General features: G+C 34.9%; 1 protein-coding gene across 5 annotated transcripts in view; it reads right to left on the bottom strand.

The window, feature by feature from the left end:
* LOC113994484 (sodium channel protein type 2 subunit alpha) overlaps positions 1-22,052 on the bottom strand; it is a 73,494-nt gene that overhangs the window by 33,601 nt on the left and 17,841 nt on the right. For 3 of the 5 annotated variants that reach the window (XM_027733590.2, XM_027733588.2, XM_027733586.2), the window contains 13 exons: positions 20,676-20,794; positions 19,710-19,799; positions 17,988-18,116; positions 17,204-17,295; positions 16,087-16,359; positions 15,737-15,800; positions 14,703-14,844; positions 14,350-14,556; positions 11,379-11,678; positions 7,830-8,177; positions 5,927-6,059; positions 3,279-3,517; positions 272-445 (listed from right to left, as the gene is read on the bottom strand). In XM_027733590.2, the coding sequence (XP_027589391.1) occupies positions 272-445; positions 3,279-3,517; positions 5,927-6,059; positions 7,830-8,177; positions 11,379-11,678; positions 14,350-14,556; positions 14,703-14,844; positions 15,737-15,800; positions 16,087-16,359; positions 17,204-17,295; positions 17,988-18,116; positions 19,710-19,799; positions 20,676-20,794 (2,310 nt within the window). Of the gene's footprint in view, positions 1-271; positions 446-3,278; positions 3,518-5,926; positions 6,060-7,829; positions 8,178-11,378; positions 11,679-14,349; positions 14,557-14,702; positions 14,845-15,736; positions 15,801-16,086; positions 16,360-17,203; positions 17,296-17,391; positions 17,484-17,987; positions 18,117-19,709; positions 19,800-20,675; positions 20,795-22,052 lie in introns of all 5 variants that reach the window. The other 2 variants (XM_027733592.2, XM_027733591.2) reach the window with 1 other exon arrangement.

Below are 22,052 nucleotides of genomic sequence, written 5' to 3' on the forward strand. Positions count from 1 at the left end.
TAGCAGTTAGGGTGGCAAAGGATATCTGTAGGATAGAAGATCAATAGAATAATTTTGATACCAAAAGATATTGAAGGATATCAGTCGACAAACACCTTATCAAACATGGCTTGCAAATTAGGCATATAGGAAAAATAATGACAGCTACTGAAGTTTACAATATATATTTAAATATAATTAAATATTTTAATTGTTACAGGCACTAGCACTTTTTTTTTATTATTTTGAGTGAGACGATTGCATGCAAATATTTAATTGTCAAGGTATTTACCAATCTGAATGACCGAAGAACAGATAATCCTTCAACATTTGCCAGACCAAGCTCCATTAAACTAAGGCTAACGATAATACCATCAAAAATATTCCAGCCTTCTTGGAAATAATAATAAGGGTCCATGGCAATTATCTTTAGTACCATTTCTGCTGTGAATATTCCAGTGAATACCTAAAACAAAATGTAATTAATTAATTGAGTTGTTAGGAGAAATTTATATACCTGAGTAAATTGCTTTATGCAACTCGCATTCTCATACCTGTTACTATAAAGAACAGCTGATTGGTATCTCTAAATGGCATTTAAGTATTTCTAAACACTGAAAAATAATTACTAAGTCAGGACACATATAGTAGGACAGAGGTTTGATAAACATACAAAAAGCTATTGACCAGTCAGCAGCTCAGCTCCAGCTCAGATTTGACTGTGCGTGCTGGACCATCCATGCAGCAAATGATGTGATGTGATCTGGTGTTTTCAGTCCCGTTTTAAGAGGATAGTCCCAGTAAAGTAAAAGAAGGTTTGACAGCAATTTTTTTCCTAGCTCACAGTCTAAATTAGAAGCGTTAGAAGATACTCTCTAATGTCTGACTCTCTAAGGACAGACTCTCTAAGGTCTGTCTTGTAGGAGAGAGTTGAGGAGTTTGGGTGGAATAGACAGGAGAATTTGGAGTTTCTTGTACTGGGCTTTTTGTAAGGATATAGAGGTTTCACACACAGCTACCATGCTGTGTGACAGCTACTTCCTTTTGTGAAAAAGAACTTGAGAATAATAATGTTATTTGAAATATCTGGAAGTGCTGAATATGAAATTATCAATGCTTCTTAGTGTTTTAAGTCCAGAACGTAACTCAACAATCTTGCAATGAGTAGTGATCAGTAGTTCATGCAGCATAATAAAGATGTTTTGGAGCATGATGTAAAACCATAAAAACATATGAATATTCTGCACAACAATCAAAAGATATCCTATATCAAGTCTACTAACGTACACCAATGTACTCTGCTGTTGCCCTGCGAGAGTTCTTTACCTGGTTTGTTCTCAGTCCTACTACAAAGTTTTATGGTAGCAAAGCTAACTTTTTACAGCACTATATAACTACACTCATAATTACCTATTAGTTTAAGAGCATTAGGAGGTGGATATAATGCTGCAGAAACATTCACCATTGTCCAAGAGTAAATTTTAAAGTGTATACTTTTAACAAACTAGAGCTATAGTCAGAAACATTATGCTATTAAATTGATATATAAGAGATGTTTCTGTATTATCAGAAGAATGTAACAGGTATTGCTATATGTGGTAAAAAGAACACAACAAAGAAAATTATTCTTGACAAAACTCTCATATTTGTCAAAATAATTGAAAAAAAAAGCCATGAAAAACATTTCATTTCAAGATATTTCCTATTCCACCCACAAACTACTTTTTCTTCAGCATAACCCCATCCTTAAATACATAAATACACTTTAACAGAAGTAAACGCAAGTTTTCTTATAATTAGGAATTTGAATACTGAATGAATTTTAGTATTATGGAAAATTAATCATTGCATTTTAGAACTACTTCTTCAGTCAGATTTGTCGTATTTAATTTATTGTCAAACACACTGTGATGTCACAAGCAAAGAGTAAATTAACATAATTTGAATGGAAAGCACAAAATTAAGGTTAATAGATTAATACAGCAAGGAACAGAGAATTTAATTGAAACCAGCAGGAACAGTATTCAGTGCACATATATTGTCCTAATTAAGGATACCAAATTGTTACAAAGGTAGTTAAAAATATGCTAGCTTAGAGTAAAAAGAAAAAATATGAGGTGGGAAAAAGCAGAAGACCTTGTAAACATAAATAATTGGAAAGAAACAATTTTACCAATATGACAGACCAACATTTTAAACTACAATATTCTGTAATCTGTCATGAACATAAGAATATGGTGCAGTTAGATCTTAGTCCAGGAGAAAGGAAACTAGTGCACACAAGAACACACAGGTAGTAAGTTCAATTTTAGTTCTATTTTTAAAAACCGTCATAGAAGGATGTATTGCTAGTACATATGAGGAAAGTGTTTAGACTTTAAAACATTCTCTGACTGAGAAATCTATTAGTGGTCCATTTAAACATTAGCTGGCTTTTCAAAACTAATCTTTTTGAGTGATTAGTTCAGAACACTTGCTTGGTTTTGATTTTCAGGACTGCATGCTGTGTGAGTCAATCCAGACCTCTCCTATGTAAACTACTGGTAGTTACAGGAGCTGACAAAAACTTAAAATGTATGAATCTGCCTCTGAAATAAACACTTGCAAGGTTCAACCCTCTGCTTCCTCAGCACTAGAAGCAAATGGAGAGAAACAGATAAGAACATGTAAGTGTTATGTTACATTCAGGTATCTGCTGAGAAAAGGAATTACATGTAACCCTAAATCTCTGGATCAGGTTAAAAATGGGAAAGTCATCACCAATAAACTCAGAGATAAAACATGCCTTTTTTTTTAGAGATTAAATAGTAATCTCGTTTATTAAGTATTTTTAGTCACCTAAAGTGGCAAGGACTTACTGGTAACAAGAAATATGCCTTTTTTTTGGAAAAGTACTTTCACGGTAGTGTGACAAAAAAATTCTAAGAGAAATTCTGACATCTGAATATTTAATTTTGTACAGAAGAAAAATATTTTCTGCTATGGAATATCAGTACCATAATAAAAATTACATAATCTACCTTAACATTTTAAAGAAAAATCCCAAGGTAGACATCAAGAAATGTGGCATTCCAGTGAAGACTGCACTTCCATACATATTCAGTTATTTCATTATAGTAGTTACAAAATAGATTCCTGAAGGTTAAAGGCCAGGAAAAATTGCTTTACCTGTGAAAATCATATATAGAATTTCTAAACCGATTATAAAAAAAATCGTAGAATAAATTTAAAAGGAATTTATACATTTCTTCTTTTAGAAAAGGGTATTTACACCAAGTAGTGCATGACAAACCACTTACCAGGTTCCCCACAGAAAGGACACTGCTAAACTGTTCTGTCATTGGGTAATGTTCCATGGCCATAAACAAGGTGTTTAAAACAATGCAAATAGTTATAGCAAGATCAACAAATGGATCCATCACAACTAAATTGACGATGTGCTTTACTTTTAACCATGGACTCCAGCAATCCCAGATCAAGAAAGTATTTGCAAATCTGTACCAGCACGGTGGGCATTTCTGTCTGGATTCTTCAAGCTCTGAAAGAAAATAGAAAAAATGAATATTCCAATTGTATCCTCTGGAAGTTCTTGTTTAAAATATGGAAAAAGATTGTATCATTCAAATAAACAACTCTTCCTAACATAGGTTTTCTCTCACTTATGTTTAGCCACCTAAAAGTAAGGCACCTAATTTATTTAAGCTCCTCTGCAATCAGTGGACAGTGAAGTACATTCACTAAAGGGTGAATCATCTCAATATCTGCCTAAAGAGAGAAATGTGTTTGTCTTTCCCATGACAGTAGGGAGAATCTAGACATTTAGTTTAGGTTACTTGTCTTGCTTACAGCAGATATCTTAATTTTGGATATTAAAAGTTAACATGACTCACTCATCAGAGAGCTGATGTATATAATTAGTATAAGCTTCATAAAAGATTAACATTTTTGTGTTAAGTGTATGAGGACATATTTTGATTTCAGATACTAAAAGTGTTATATTTGCTACTACACTGAACCACTACAATATCAGATAAATGATTTGGTGTGCGTATCTATCATTTCTTACTTGAATCAATATTTTTAATATACTGAATGCCTATTTTCTTATTTTAATTAGTATTAGCAGAACAACTCTGTTGAGCAACTGCAGAACAACTGCTTTCAATTAGAATCTTTTCATTTCCATTTAATTGTCAATATTTTCAAAGTTACAGAAGAATATTAACTTCTACTGAGTTAATAATAGCAAGGATGAATATCTAATATGATGGGATGTTTGAGGACAGCCCAGAAGGAAGTTTGATGTTTGCCTAAGTGAGAAATACTTATACTAAAAATATGTAAGATATGGACACAAGTTTTGATAAAATTTCTACACAGTGGCATCAACCCAATTCTGAAATTTCCCATTTTTCAGGCATTCCTTAGAGCACAGAGAGATCTCTATCATCATGAAACTTATGGGTGATTTTGCTAAAATAGCAAGCATGCTGTTTTACAGATTTCCTAATAAGGACTTAGTGCAAAAATCTACATTTTGAGGACCAGTAGATTGAATTTTTGCTTCTAATATTGTTGTATATGGGTGGAATTACTGGAATTTCAAAGGTCTGTTTTCAGCTTTCAAACTGATAGAAACAAACAAGTTCTAACAGAAAAGGGTATCATAAGTAGCAAAAGACTTCTACAGTCTTTATAAACCATAACAAACACAGTGCTTCTGAAGGAATAATCACATTTCAGAACATCTAACTCAGAGTGCTAAAAGTAAGGATACCAACTGGGCTTGGACAAAAGAGGCCACTCATACGGGACACTGAGTTGACACAGGAAACTCCATTGCTGCACTTGGCAACTTCTGAAGTAGTGGAAACCAGATGTGGTAAGGAGGTCACTACTGGGACAACTTAGTTTATGTTGACATGTTTTTTCTGGTCAGGAGGATGGAAGGACAAACTATTTATCTGGAGGAAGAGTGCAGCACCCTCTAAGGAGACATCCTGCTTACAGAGAGGAGAACCAAGAATTGCACACTGAGAATTTAGAGGTCCCAACAGCTCAAACTTGCTGTAAAGGCAATATAAACCTTATATTTCTGACTACATTTAGTTTGGGATCTAACTGAGAGCAAAGGGCTTCAGAGCTCACTTAAAAATTAAATTTTGATACTGGCTTAATTACACTATAAAGTTTCTTGGTAATTTTCTGTCCATTTAGAGCATGGGTTGAAGCACATCTGCAGGGTTGGTCTGACTATAATAACTGCCACACTGCCAGTATCCGGTTGGTAGATCCTTTAAGCTTATAAAATACTTTAAAGGCATATGTGTGAAAAGTGAACATACTCAGTTTCCATTAAATAAGAAAAAAATCCCAACATTGTATGATTTTTAATATAGCAAGTATAATATTTTTTTATCTTTGATGGCTAAGAAAGTTTAAGAAATGCTTAAGAAAGACACTGTGTGCCTTGGCATGAGTTGATTACAGCTGTTCTTTTTTTCTTTAAAACTATATTTCTCATTCTAATTTCCTATTGCCTATCCTTGGATTTAAGTTTTAAGGGAAATGACTCTTCTAGCACGTCACTGCCTTTATCATGGCAATTCCAGTCTACCTTAATTGATTTTTCGTGCAGATGTCTAATGGGAAGAAAATCCCTATATACTCTGTTTGAGTCTGTAGCAATCCCCTAGCTATGATTATTTTATCTCTGTTAGTCCACTCAGTAGAGTAATATTTTGGAAGGTGTCATGAAAAATAAATGGCTAAGAATTTAGAATGCATAAATTATCTTGGAAATGCTCAAAAGCCTTTTGCATCTGATGTACAGAGATTTCACATGTCCAGTTTTACATTTACAAAGGAAATTATTTAAATAATTTTTCTGTACATGTAGTTAGCAGAAATTCAATGAACTGCCTGTCAGATAAAATGCATCAAGTACCTTCCATTGTATTTGTAAGTATGCTGGCTATGCTCATTGCTCTTTGTCTTGCAGCAGACTCTTCCAGCATTTCCATGGAAATTTGATAAGAACTCAGTCTTCTTTTCCTTATTTCTGTTTCTGTAGTGGTGCCCTGTAAATGAAATACTGAGGAATTAGATCATCCTTTTCAACAGCCAATTAACAATTGTAGTGAAAATCAAAATCAGCTTTGTGCAACATACTAAGCTTTTCTTACACACTGAAGGTTTCTGTTCCTGTAGAGATTTCTTTCTTCTTCACTGAGGAACTCACTACTTTGTACATTGCTGTAAATAATCAACTGGAAGACCCAGTATCAATGCAGTGTGGGACCAGAGGTAGTTGTCATTTAAATGACTGGCAGAACAAAATTTTTGCTAGGTATCTTTTGATTATTATTATTATTTCCAAAAAAATGCTCAAAATTGAAACCTGACACCTTAATTTCCCACAGCTAGTCATGTTAAATAATGAAAGAGTGAGTACAGAGAAAAGTGAACTTTTATTTAAGAAAGTAACCTGGATACAAGAAAAATGAATATAGTTTTAGGAAGTAAGTATATCTACAATACCATTTAATGTATTCCTAACCTGATAAGTGTGGTTGGAAAATTTTATAGAAGAAAAACCCCGCATCTTATTTAATATTTCTTCTACCTAATTCTCACCCACCACAATGCTCATACAGAGTTTGTGATAAATGCTTGCAATGAATTTGCAAGTCCCCTTTGTTTTGTATGGCTTCTAATTATCTTTTCAAAGCAATAATGCTCAACTCTGATTTAAATGTGACTAACATGTCACTACTCTGCATCATGTAGGTGTCCTTACAGTTGCTTTGCTTTTCTTCTAGACTGTTACCTAGCGATCTAAGCATAGGAGTGGGATTAAAAAGCTCCTAAATCTTGGTTCCTGCTTTACCACTGATTCTGTGATTCAGAGAAATCACTTACTCTTTTTCACATTATTCTGTCCCCATTCATGAAAAGGGCAAAAAAACTTGCAGAACTCATAAGGGATTTTAAAGTTATCTTAGTGTGAAGGTGAAAAATCATCTTTGAGCATTCACTAGTACTACTTCTTTAGAGAAGACTCCTGAGTTGAATTGCTCATTTCAAGTGAATGTATTTCTGAAACAGAACTATATACGCATAATCGCTGAGGTAATCTGATGGAATTTCTAGTATGAAGGTCTATATCAAGACAGAAAAAAAAATGTGTAATAGAAGTACTGAAAACTCAATACTTATTTATAATGCAAATATTTTGCAGCTTAGATAACAAGCTATTATAGACATCAAAATACCATACTGAATCCATAGTAAAATACTATATCTGAAAAGGCTCGTCTTTTTGAAAGTTTGAAAGAACATCTTAGCTTACAGAAGTCTGAAACTGAGACTGCAATGTAATGTAATTGCAAAGGTACATAGGAATTTATGTATTTTTCACATGAAAGTTATGAGAAAAAATTCCTCAAGATAAACTCAGTAAGGAGTATTTCTATTAACTATCATGACAGTAGTAACTGCATTCTGCTTAATTTTACAGATGTTTTCCTGTACATATTTCCAAGCCATAGCCTTAGTTATATATAGAATCTCTACCTTTGTTGAAGTGAAACTTTATACAAATTGTCAAATTTGTTTTTTTTTCTTTCTATGTGTAGATCTCTTGCTGAAAGCAAGGAGAATATACTACTTTACTGAGGCTCAGAAATAGGAGGTTGAGGACTTATTTTGCTTTATGTTCTGTTATTTAGAAACTATTCCAAATTATTTCACATTGCTCTAAGAAATTATAAGGAATGCAGAGATAAGGAGTAAGACAAAATTCTGTGCCTGAATCAAACTGTAAATATTACTGATTTACTTATAATTACCTCTGGTATGAGCTGACCAGTGGGTGAAGTTAAAGTTGAAGGTCCTCCAACCAAGGAAACTACTCCATTGCAATCCACAGTGCTGTGCATCTTCCCATTTACTGGAAGGGCTGGTATCATTCTAGATGACACACTTGCCTGACTAACGTTACTGTTGCGCCGTTCTCCATGTCGATTTGGAACAAAGAGAGAATCTCTTCTGCTCTCATTGTCTTCAAGAGTGCTGTGCTCATCATCAGCAAAGTCATTTTCAGATCCTACATCCTTTGCATGACCTCTGAAACTGAAAATGCTCGTTTTGCTGTTGCGCCTTGGTGAGAACAGAGAACCACGAATGCTTAACAAAGACTGTAAAAGATTTAAAACAAACCAAACAAAACAGCATTAACTGAAGTTGTAAGTTCTTGGCTTTTCAAAGAATAGTTACAGTGCTGGAGGAAGGATAGTAAATTTTTTTCCATAGTATAAGTGTGTCCATTAGGTGAATGTGCTCATGGGGGACCTGAAGTAGACGAGCATTTACCATAATATAGCAGGACTGAGGAAAAGTTGTGCAGAAGATATAAGTAAGGTTGAACAGTTTTGAGTGAAGAAGGTGCACTAAACTGGTATGGACCCATGACTGTGCTGGAGGCAGTTTTCAACAGCACTATTAAGGATTTGCAGATATTTGTTTTTTACTCCCTGGATTCCTAGGGATAACAACTAATAATGCTAACTCATCATTGAAGTGATCTTCAGTTTGGCATTAAATTTAGTCTAACCTGATGTAAAGAACTTGACTGACCTCTTCACAATAGGCTCAGTAGTGTGGGAATAGCAGTTCTTCTCCCTTACTACATATTTTATTAACAGCCTTCATGAATAAATAAAATGAGTACTAATTGTGGAGAAAAGAAACCTTGTATTCAGCTTTCTTCAATTCTGCATTGAATGCAAATTCTGCAATCAATTCTACAAATTTTCACATCTTGGTACATCAAAAACCCGGTTTGAGATGATTCTCAATTTTTCACTAGTTTTGCAGGTGGAAAATGTTCATATGTAATAGCAGTGGGTTTTATCCCAGGATAATTAAAGTGAAAGTGAAAATGGCCCTGAAGTGTATAAACCTATGTTAATACTGTGAAAACCAAACATGGAATATATAGATATATCAATCCATATGTATCTCTGTATATGCATAGTCAGATGTATAAATTCACACATAATATGTGTGCTGAACTAGTAGCACTGTCTGTTATAAGGGCTAACAGGTCTTTACCATTATGAGATATATTTTTTTCTGCTCTTACAGCTATACCAAATTTTAATATTTAGGGATGAAATTTTCTATGCTGGCTGTCAGCCCCAGGCTGAGTTACTTGAAGAATATCAGCCAAATGGTTTTGCTAACCCACTTATGTAAACTTGGCTGGAGAAAAAGTGCTGTTTTGCTTATACTGAAAGACAATTTTATCCAAAAAAAAGCTCTAGCTTCTACAGAGTATGACATTGAATTTTGACAAAGCAGTGAACTAATTACTACACCCTTTTTACATTTCTTTGTAAACGTATCTGGCCAACCTACAGTCCTTCAAAAAAACATGTGCCCACTAGGGTTTCGTACGACTACCAGTGATACCCTTATTCTTTTAGAGAATGTTCCCATGGCTGCTAGGTTTTATTTGCAGGCCAATCTTTCCAGTATGTGTTACCATGTTCTGAGCACAGCTAATTGCATCAGCCCCCTCAGGGATATGGGAGGAGTGATGCCTGCTCTGCAAGTCTCTGCTGCATTGAGACAAAAGATATAAGCTGAAATGGCTATAATTTTAACACATGTAGAGGCAGAAATATATGTATCTACATACTCTTGGAAAGTAAGGTCTGAAAGGAAGGCTTGACTTTTCTGGCAGGCTGCATCATTCATTTGGAAGTGGAATATTGTGTCAAAGGACAAAAACTCTCACAGGGGCCAACTGAGCAGATTATCTCCTCTTACCATTCTGCCTCACAGTTTCATGCTCTGGACCCTGTCTCACCAGTGAGATACTGCATAGCTAACAAGACAAATGAGCTCTTCCTTTACTAATGCTACTGTTTGCAATTCTTTCATTCTTGTGGCACCTCAGTTTTAGTTATATGCCGGCAACTTTTGCCCCAAAGCATTGTTACAACTGCAAAAACAATCATCAAGAGAGTCTTTAATTAATAAATTATCCTCAACATGGGTGATACAGGTAGGCCAATGTCATCTCAGACCACACATTATCATTTTGAAGAGATGCATTTTGAGTGATTTTTTTCTACAAATGCCATAACTGTGTGCAGCCTTGAAATAAGCAAAGGTATCTCAGAATCACAAAATCATTTAGGTTGGAAAAGACCTCCAAGATCATCAAGTCCAACCTTTGACCAATCACCACCTTATCAACTAGACCATGGCACTAAGTGCCACATCCAGTCATTTCTTGAACACCTCAAGGGATGGTGACTCCACCATCTTCCTGGGCAGTCCATTCCAATATCTAACAATCCTTTCTATGAAAAAATTCCTCCTGATGTCCCACCTGAATCTCCCCTAGCACAGCTTGAAGCTATGTCCTCTTGTCCCGTTGCTGGTTGCCTGGGAGAAGAGGCTGACCCCCACCCGGCTACAAACTCCTTTCAGTGAGTTGTAGAGAGTGATGAGGTCTCCCCTGAACCTCCTTTTCTCCAGGGTAAACAACCCCACCTCCCTCAGCCTCTCCCCATATCATTCACTCTCTAGACCTTTACCAGCTCCATTGCCTTTCTCTGGACACATTCCAGCACCTCCATGTCTGCCTTGAAGAGAGGGGCCCAGAAGTGGACACACCTCTGGTGCAGCCTCACCAGTGCCAAGTACAGAGGAAGTATCCTTAAGTGGTAGAAGAGATCCTTTGATTTATGGGAGTAGAGCTTTGAAGTTTGGACTAAATGATTTCCAGAGGTCCTTCATAAACTACTTTTTTTCTACAATTACAATGATTCTCCATAATGTATAATGAATTTCTAATGATAAAGAATGGTTTGACTAAATTCTTATAAATACAAGCCCAAACAACCCTTATGTAGTTCATCTTTATTGTGGAGTACTAGCACTACTTCTCTCATTATCTATCTGTTAAAGAAGCTAATTAAGGAAAATAATAGAAACTAATGGTTATGTGGGATTTCCTATGCAGGGTATTTTGATGTTGTAGTCTGCTAAAAAGCCCACATATCTATATACTTTTGAAATGGATGCAGAACAGAGAACCTATGGTTGATTAATGCAAATATATGAATACTAATCAAAGAGTCTTTGATACTTTCTCCAGTCTATGAGATACATCTTCAGAAATACGTTTTCAGAAATGTGTTAATTAAGTTTACAATTGTTCTTGGTACATTCTTTTTATACCTGTGCTAATAGAATGGGTCAAACCATCTCAAACTGTAACACTGGGAATGGTACTACCACTGTTTTTTTCCCTTCACTCACCAGTTACATAACTTTCACCATATAAAGCTGCTGTAAAGTCCATGAAAATGAGGGTGCTGTACCTGGTGAGGAGATGTGAGCCTTTTTTCATATGTCAGTTGACTTCCTTCTGTGGAGAAGCGGAAACTTTTTCTTCTGATACTGTCTTCTGACTCGGACTTGGGGAATTTATCGCTATCTCCTTTGTCCTCTGCTTCAGACATTTCTCTCTGTCTTCTTTTCTTCCTTCTGTTTCTTCTTTCTTTAGCACTCTTTGAGCTCAACTTTGATGCTTCTGAAGAGCTTTCCAAGAGTTCTCCTAATCCCCCTACACCACTGAAATCTCTTGATGCAACTGATGCCGCTGCTACTGCTGCTGTTGTCTGTCAGGTTACAAATCAAGGTATTAGCAGGCCAAAAAAAAAGAATAATTTTATAGTCTTTTATCAACTTTTTTTTTATTATCACTGTGATAATAATGTTCTTTGTACACTCTTAATTATGTAAGTATCCAAATCCAAACAAATTAAACTGAAGATAAAATACTGAGTTTTAAAGCTCCTCATTGTTAGCAGCATCAGCTACTTGAAGCACTGACTTCAGCAGAACAATAGCCACACTATTCATTAAAGAATTGTTGCACAAGTCACTGGTCTAAAATAAAAGTAGCCAGAAAAGTATAAACATAGTGCTTTTTCATCTATTTCAGAACTGTTATTCCATTTGGTCTTGAGAAAAGCCCCATAACATGCTCTAACTCAGTTAATGCCTTCTGAGTTCTTACAGAGAAAACTAATGCCTAGCATTCACTACATCAGTTAATGTATCATAATCCAACTACAGCCTAAAAGTAGTTGGATCCAGCCTTTCTTCACTGTCTTTATAGCAAGGACACTCCCCTTTCTTTCCCTCTACCTTCACTGGGAACAGCCACACTCTCCAGACATATCTTCAAGCCCTGCCTTCCTCCCACATTTCCCATGCTATCAGCGCTCTATGTCTTTGTTATAGATATGCAAAGATACATTTATTGTCTGTTGGTGCTGCAGCCAGAGATAAGAAAACACTGAGATTTTTTCTCTAATGGAAAAGAGTAGGATTATTTACTGGAGCAAAGAGTCATCCCAAAACTCAGGACCAGTATCTTTAGCTACAGCGCTCGGCCTATTTGGTTTGCTTCATTAGGGAAACAGGTTCATTCAGGCATCAGAAAAGGAAGAATTGAGAGTATGTTCAGTGATGTTCCTAGAAAGAACTGTGGGAGATTCTATGAAATTCTGCAGTGGAAAATACGTTTGGGAAGGTAATAGATTGCTGTGAGCTTACAAAAAATGGTGGTTTGATAAATGGCAAGAGACTAGGGTTATATAACAAAGATAACTACTAATTATCCAGCAAAACATTATATTCAATGCCGAGTATTTCAGGAATGATGACATACCTCTCTACAGGGGGAAAGGGTAGTTTGAAAGCTCATAGTAAGAATTAATGTCTTTCTTTGCCACAATATACATCCCATGCTATACAAGTTGATTCGATACAGACCTTTTCTGCTAAAAGGAGCATTAAAAGGATTCTGAAGTGTTTATAAATCAAAAAAGTGATACTCCAAGTTTTGTCATACTGGTTCACACAATATCATCCTTCAAAGACTAACAGAAACAAAGGCAGCAGATGCTGAGTCATCACCCATCTACTTCATAATAGTAACAGCAAAGGTCAAACAAGTGGAGCAATCCAAAGATCACTGTGATGACTTAATTTTGTGGATGAATGGGTTCAGTGTCCAGGGGGGTGAAGAGATGGGTCCCAAATTCATTTCTCATTCAACAGCTCAGTGATCCACCTTGTAATGGCTACTTTCTGCTAATATTTTCACAAACAAAAAAGATCCTGACTGTAATAATGCTTTACTTATAATGAATTTATTGGTCATTCATTTTAAAAAATGTGACTTTCCAGAGTCTTTATCCAACCTGCCTTATAGACTCTGTTTCATATTCTGTTCTTCCTAATTCTGAATCAGTTTCATCTGTCCCAATTCTCAAACATACAGACATCTAGATGAGCCTCCTGATATCTTTTTATATAATCTGATTTAGTGCCTTTAATGGATTAAAATAACAGATTTAAGAAAAACCCAATAACATACTCTTTGCTGACATTTAACATTTTAAAATTTAAATAGTACCAAAAATATAGTTTCATAGAAGATTCTAATTTGCTTGCATTTTATAAACACTGTCCTGTTGAAAATTACTAAATACCATTTAAAAAGCAATGGAAAGTCAGTTCAGAAATTAGACAGGTGGCCAACTCACAGAGCTGAACTTCTGCATACATTTTACTTTTGGATAAGAAAGCCTTTCACAAAAGTATCTACTAAAATGTCTTTTTCTCATAAAACTTTAAATAATTTTCTTCTCTTTTCAAAGAAAACATAGATTACTTTAAAAGAATTATGAAGTAATACCTCTGTTAAAAATATTACTTGTCTGGTTATGAATATTGCTTGTCTGTTCTAAGGGTATATAAACTTCTGATTTACTTCAGTGTCAGTTACGGATATGTTTAAGTGCCTTCCTGGACAGAAACCTAAAAGAACACTGATTACAATCCTTCTCTCTAGTTGACGAATATTTGTGAAGAACTACTAAGTACAGCAAGCCTGGCAATTCTCACTCAGATATAAACAAGAAGTAACATTACTAGACTTTTTTCATGCTGTTCATAAGATCTGTAAAATAAAAGCGTCATGAATTATCACTACTTATAGTCAGGTTTCTAGAAGGCTCTTATCACATATATTTTACTTTTCCAGTTTTTTGGTGAAAAAAGTATCATTCTTCTCTGTACCATTAGCTTGCTTTTTTTGCTATTTGCTTAGTTCCTGTTTTAATTTCATTGTTTCCACATTTATAACTTGCATGATAAACAAGACCTTTCTTTTTTTCCATAATTCACTGCACATTTCATACATGTTCTAATTCATAAAAGATTTTTATCCTTGCCTTAAGAACAAGGCTGTTCAGAAAGTACAATTTCCATCACTACCTGAGCTTCTTCTTGTTGCTTCTTGAGTTGCTCCAGCATCTGCTGAAATTCTGCCTCTTTCTGCTCTGCTTCTTCCATGGTTGCTTGATTCTGTTCTTCATAGGCCATTGCAACCACAGCCAGGATCAAGTTGATCAGATAGAAAGAGCCCAGAAAAATCACCAGAACAAAAAATATCATGTATGTCTTCCCAGCAGCACGCAGTGTCTAGGAAGTGGAAAGCGTATGTTATTCCACCACTCATCTTTGTTACTGTAACAGTGTTATGCTTTCAGCTCATGTAAAAATAAGCCTATTTATAAAATTTTGGATGTCACCAACAGTTTACTTGTTATGTCATAACAATTTCTTACCAGCTGATACAGGTTTTCCCAGAAGTCCTGAGTCATTAGCCGAAACAATGACAAAAAAGCCCAGCTGAAGGTGTCAAAACTTGTGTAGCCATAATTGGGGTTTCTACCAGCTTTCACACATATATACCCTTCTGGGCATTGCCTACATGAAAACCAAACAGGAGGTACTTAGTCATAACTTTTGTTCCCCTCTAGCACATAATTATTATCTGTAGGAACAATACACATTATTTTTCCACAGGAAATCCATAAATTACAATTGAATTCATTCAGAAGAAAAAGTCCTAAGAAACTAACTAATAACAGCGTAAATGAAAGATACCCTTTCCATCCATTCACTGGTCGAAATGATCTAAATATTAAACTTCTCCTCAGTCATGTTTTGCAAATAGAATCTTTATTCCAAATGAATCAATTCTGAGCAGAAATAATTGCTAATTGGTTGTTAAGGTTACAGGCAGATTAAACAATACTATATAGCTAAATCCAATTGTAGTATTAGGGATCTCCCTATCTGATATATATATATATGCTGATATATACATTTTTAGAAAGCCTCTTCACTGTTGCCAGCCAGATATCCAAGTTCAGCTGACAATTCTAAGGTCATAAGTGGGCACATGTGAATGGCAGAATTTGCCAGTAATGGAAGAATTCGGCTTGAAGAAAAAGATTCAGTCTTTAACTGTGAAGTCACTGTTGTGCTTCCTTAATATTTTGCAGGCTCTCTTTCTTAGTTCTAACTTTTGCTTTCCTCCTACTTTTTTCAATCAGAAAATCACCAAAATAGACTTTACAAGAGTTCAAATTTTATCATTAATATCAACATCATTTTCCAATTAAGCAGGAAAAAAGGCTGTTAATTAGTATTTTGTTTAGACAGAGAGTAAAATATTTTTACTTAAGCAAGAAATTCTTGCTTAGCAGCAAAACTCCATAAGTTCTATAACCCTGCTAAATATGGAGTTGCAACTAGGTTTTGTGTTATTGTTTTTTCTACAGAGGATAACAGAGAATTTTTGAAAGGGTCTTACCCTGCATCAGAGCTATTACCACAAAGTAGGGCATCTCTTTGTCCTTCCAAAATGTAAAAATGAGCTGTGTAGAAAGCATTAGAAATATATATGAATAAATCAAATAAATCTGAAATTGCTACAAAGTAAAATAAAAATAAATTGTGTTAAAGCGTCTAGCTGCTTTGTAGCTTGTTTAGAAACCTCTCTGGCCATTGTACATTTTATTGTATGTATTTCATCTCTTTCAGTCAATGACTGTAAGCAATTCTACATAATGCAGAAATATAAACTACAGAATGTTCTTCGATCAAAAATAGTTACATATTTTAGCCACAAATGTATTAAAAAGTTATATCAGATATTCTTACTTTCGTCCTCAATGTAATCCTTCCAGTTAAATGTGCTCACTGTCATATTAACAAATGTACCATTTTCATTCATTGTGCTGTTAAAGTAGGAAATAATGCTTATTTCAAAAGTAGAATTGTCTGGAGGCCACTGCAGGCATTTATTCCTCAAGTTGCCCATGAACAGCTGCAGCCCTATCAGTGCAAATACACTCAGACAAAACACAGTCAGGATCATCACATCCGAGAGCTTCTTCACGGACTGAATTAGGGCTCCCACAATAGTCTTCAGGCCTGCAAAGAAAAAAGATCCATAAAATTATCAAAGAGTATCTTTGCCCTTCCCATATAATTAAGTTGGCATGCAGACACTTAAATCTTTTATTTTTCAAAAAGTAAAGCTTCATGAGCAGCCTCAGAGCTTGTGAAGATGAATGAAAGAAAAAGATTCCTTTTTATGAATAGGCAACATACATATATTCCAATAAACCAAATATATAATGTTATTCTCAAGCAGGAAATTTTATCAATCATGCTTTCCTATTATAGATTTGATTACATTTCTTAATTTTTCCCTGCATTTAATATTCTGCCAATAATTCAATTTCTAATTAATATTAAACATGACTTCACAACAGTATGAAGATAGCATGAAACAGAATTGCAAGTAACTTTGAGGAAAAACTCATTTGCATTTGATAAATTTTCCTGTGCATCATTTATTTCCTTTTTGGTAGCTTTTGTTGTTGTTACTTCATTTTCTGTAAGACTAATGACAATTTTAAGTGGCAAAATAAAGGAAAAAATTCAAAACCAAGAAAGCCAGAGCACTAAAGCTTTTGTAATGTAGAGGCAAGTTTTCATAATAAAATGCAGAAAAACAAAGCAAAATAACCCATAGGCCTCATATTTTATGTTTCATGCAAGCATCTGTTAAACTCAAAGGCTGATTTTGCAAAATAAAAGAAGCTAACGCTGAAAAGGCAAAGAATCATAATCTAGGTTTATGATCCATGCCTTTTGCTTTTTTTCTTTTTTTTGGCAACATGAGCAGCAAACAGCAAGACTTATGCTCAAAGGAAGTGAATTCGACTTCAATGGAACAAAAGTCAGCCTCGGTGTTTAACCTCGCTCTCACCTGGAATGACTGATATTGTTTTCAAAGCTCGGAGAACTCTGAATGTTCTCAACGCTGAGACATTGCCCAGGTCCACAAACTCTGTCACATATCTGTAATAGGGGAGTTCACACACAAACACAATGACAGCACACAAATAACAGTTGGAGATACGAGGGGCCTAACACCTTACACCAACTTCTTCTTACCTGGAATTACAGAAATAGTTTTCAAAGCTCTCAATACTCTGAAAGTTCGAAGAGCTGAAACATTGCCTAGGTTTACAAATTCTGTTACATACCTGTAGGATTAAATCACAGTTATTCAGAATTGAGGCAGAGCTTATACTAATTATGTGGGTCTTCAAAACCTCTGTGGCAATACTAGCAATCATACTTCAAAAATTTACCTGTCTCTTCAGTACATCTCACTTTAATACTTATTTCCCTCAATTTTTCTTAAAGGTCATTGAAGTGAAACTCACTGATTTGTATTAGAACAGCTAATTAAACTAACTAGCTTGTAATGGGATGGTGACATGAAGTCAAAGGGATGGCTTCCTTTCTGGTGAGCAGAAAAATGTAGGACATGAAATTAGTGTCCCTCTAGTAATTACACTAGTGGCTGACACTCTGTGTCAGCTCCTGCTGTATTTTACTTTGATTTGTGCATACTAAAATGTGTGATATAATGTCTAAACTTCAGAGGTTGCAGAAATTAAGTGTTTAAATATATACATTTATTAGAATAATATTTACCACTAATTTCATGCCCTAAAAGCTTAAAAAGTTCTTGAACCACTTACGCCATTAAAATGACACTGAAGTCAAGCCAGTTCCATGGGTCTCGCAGAAAAGTAAAACCTTCTAAGCAGAAGCCCCTTGCAAGAATTTTGATAAGTGATTCAAAGGTATAAATTCCAGTGAAAGTGTACCTGAAAATCATCAAAGCAGGAATAATGGATTTTGCATACTTATAGACAGTGCCATTTAGCAAAGATGACTTACAAGAAAAGTATTTAGAAGTGAAAGAAGTAAATCGTTAACTTCATTTGCCCTAAACATTGTAGAACATGATATATTTGCTACTCATTTTCTAAAAGTTTGATTTAATCTCAGTTCATGTGCTTGAAAATAATTTCAGACTCTAGTATTTATAAATACATTTCAGGCTTTGATATTTATATGTACATTCTCTGGCACTAACAGGGTTGCCTCTTTGCTTGCACACATAAATCAGGTAGATGTCTAAGTGTTACAAAAAATGAAGAATTTTTTTGGTGTCAAAATCAGAGTTTTGTGAAAATCAGTTCTGGATAATAACTATACTCATGTCTATATTACATGTTTATTTCATAAATAATCATTAAATATAAGAAAGCATGCTCAGACTGTTATTCTTGAATACTTGGAGCATGATTACCAGTTTACCTGTGTGGGAACAACCATTCATTTAACAACATAGAACAGTCAGTTATAACCAGCATAATACAGGCACTTCCTGAGACCCACATGGATCTGTGTGGACCTTCAGAATAAAACAACTCTACCTACTTACAGACCATACTGCTCTCTTTTCAGACTCTCAGCAACTCTTAACAAGCCACAGTCACTGCTGAGCATACTGGGAATGGGTTAATAGTTGTGGTTTCTAAACACAGCATTCAGAGTAAGGCTCATTAATGCAATGAAATAAATAAATAAAAATCAATAATGGCTATTTGAGAACAGGAGGGAATGAAAGAAACAAGTGGTTAGAACCACGTTTTTCATGAGTAGTATTATTTAAAACAAAAACATAAGGGCTTTGAGCAACCTGGCCCTGTGGAAGGTGTCCCTGCCCACAGCAGGGGGTTGGAACTGGATGATCTTCAAGGTCCCTTCCAACCAAAACCCTTCTATGACTCTATGATTCTACAATATTTCAGAGGAAAACACCTATCTGTATTTATAACATGCATTTATAACCATGAACAAGAAAAAGGTAGTTTGATGTTTCCTTACTTCCATCAGCTCTTTGTTTCTCCTTCATAGATAAGGCCCTTTCCTCAGCCGTTTGAGTTTGTTGTGTTTGTTGTTGTGTGTGCTTGCTATAGCAGACACTTATGAGTTCACATCAGTGAGCCACAATAAATGTCCCACTGTGATAAGATCATGGATACTCAAGCAAAATATGGCTGGCCTCACCAATGGCATGCAACGATTTTACATGCACATTTGTAGTTCTGGAGTTCCTTTCCCAATTTACAGCTCAGAATATCCAAGGACAAGAGCTTCTTGTTCATATTTCACAGTAGAAGTTCAGATACTCCTCAGACATAATTTTAAAGAACAAGGTTTTACACTTAAACCCTTTAAGTTATTCACGAGGAAACCAGAAAGATATTGATGATCTCATGGAATCTGATTCTTCATGACTCTGGACAAGCCCATTCTGGCATGTAACTTTTCATAAATGCCTCTTGTTTGGAGTCACACAAAAACAAAGATGAAAAAAAAAAAAAAAGAAGTAAAAATGTTTAACTTACTCTACATTCTTTGTCCAGTCTGGAGGGTTACTCATGGTCATAAATACACAATTGGTCAAAATAGTGCACATGATAAGCATGCTGAATAATGTAGGTTATAGTCAAGGCATGTAAGTCAAAAAAGCATAACAGTTTTATAACACTGATATAAAGTAAAATTACTGGGTGTGCAGAAATGTATACAAATAACTTGACATTGTAATTAACATCTGAAAATAAAGTTTTGCACATAATTTTATCTATTTTAAATGGTATGCCATCTGGCATGTTATGGTGCACTTCTGTAAAACAATGCATTACTTTTGTAATTATAGCAGGTTTAGGTTTTAAATGAAACCTAAACACATCCTTAAGTCCATAAAATATGATAAGACTGCCCAAATGCAATTACTCATTGAAGACAGGGGGATCATTCTAAAAGATCTTTAGTCAGAGGTTGGTTAAGCTCAAGTTTTCCTTTGGATGTGATTGAAATGTATTTGAAAATACTGTTCTTTATCCTGAATTTTTTATAGGACACCTACCCCAATGCTGAAAATACAATGCTGAAAAAGCAGCTCTTTACACATGCTCTTTTGTCCTTGCTAAGTGAGTCTAGTTCATGAATAGTACTACTGGTCTTGGTAAAAGTGTGACCTTAGATATGTTCAAGTGCAATGGTTTGTTACTAATTTGGCCTTAGCTGCAGGGCTCTGTATGGCATCAGGTCTCCTTTTAGATATAAAGCCTGATATTTAAACTCTGACAGCTTTAGGTGGTTCAGTAGAGAATTCTCTTGGCAAGAATGAAGATCATACTGTAATTCATGTGTAATATTGCTCCTTTTTTAAGTGTGAACAGCTTATATTTATTTAGCATAGTACACCCCCATGGACACAATTTGTATATCCACATGAAAAGCATTATTTCAGTCATTAAATAGTTTTAAATGGCAAATCTTAAATCAACATTAAGAAAAAAGGATATGAATGTACCAAAATCTTGATAGCAATTTTTCTGATAGGATTAAAAGGAGTTAAAATATACAAGGCAGATGTGGCGCTGAATCGGAAAATTGCTTTTCCCTTATTCAATACTATGAAAGTCTGTAAAAAAGAAATATATAATTAAAATACAGTCTTGACTACATAAATATCTTTACTTCGTAGTAAAATTTCCATTCTCCACCTGAGAGGTACAAGTTCCATTCTACTGTCTACCTGTGGTAGGAAAATAACTGATTTCTATAAATACAGTTAATTAAGCCTTCCACAGCCAAGTCTCCAATTTGCAAAGTTTCCCAGCATGTGGACTGCATTCTGATGATATTAAAATTGGTGGGAACTATAAAAAATGACAGTTTATCAATAATAGCAAAATGCAGCATTTTATCAGTAAAATATTTCTGTTTTATTTCTAATGAAGTCTTTGATTAAAGCGAGTTTCAAATTAATCAAATACATTCTACCTTGTAAGCAAACAAAAACAAAACCAAAATATCAAAAGGGCAATTCTAAATGCCAGTTTGTATTTGTAACGAATCCTTGACAGAATGATATACACATATATATGGCAACAAGGAGAAAGACCTGTTACTACACAACCAACTATAACTTTAAAATAATCTTGCTTTCATTTTATATTTTAAATACTACCAATATCAATTACAGTTATATTCTAAAAATATATCTGTGAAAAAAATAAAAAGGATTAATAAATTACCAGCTGGCATAGTTCTGAGGAGTCTGAGACAAACATATACCAGAATTTGGTAACCTATGACAACAAAACTTTTTTTCAAAAAATTGCTGGGTTTGATTCTAACAATATGCTCTTATTTCCCCTATACGTGAGCAGCAAATTTAGCTAGTTATTATCTTTTAAAGTTTGACCTGATAAAGCTGTGGTTTGTGTTCATTTTATTCTGTTCCTGTTGGCAGTCACTGCCTAAGTGTATTTGTGCGTGAATGAGGTTTACTTGCATCTCTGGTGCTGCTTGAAATTTCTTCAGGACATAACTATTCTTCATTCCTTTTGCTCTTTGTCGATGGTAATGGCTCTGCTTTGTGTTAACATAATAGAGTCTTTGTTACACTCTCAGCAGAGCTATACAGTATCACTGTTCTCCATGTTGATTTCCGTTCTCTGTAAAAAGCTGGCTGTGATCAGAAAAATGCTGCCCTCTCCACGGCCTTTAGTGCCTATCTGGTCTGTCATCTCTGGCAGGGAAAGCAAACCTCTCCACGATGGGAAAGAAACTAGGTAAAGGAGTGTTGCTGGTGCCTGTTCGCAGAATAACTCAAGGAAATGCTGAGGGTGGCAAAGAATGGACACATACTCACTGGCATTTCTCTCTGCCCTACA

The sequence above is a fragment of the Pipra filicauda genome, unplaced genomic scaffold, assembly GCF_003945595.2.
Source record: "Pipra filicauda isolate LSUMZ 115617 unplaced genomic scaffold, ASM394559v2 scaffold253_size2546935_pilon, whole genome shotgun sequence".
Taxonomy (NCBI): Eukaryota; Metazoa; Chordata; class Aves; order Passeriformes; family Pipridae; genus Pipra; species Pipra filicauda.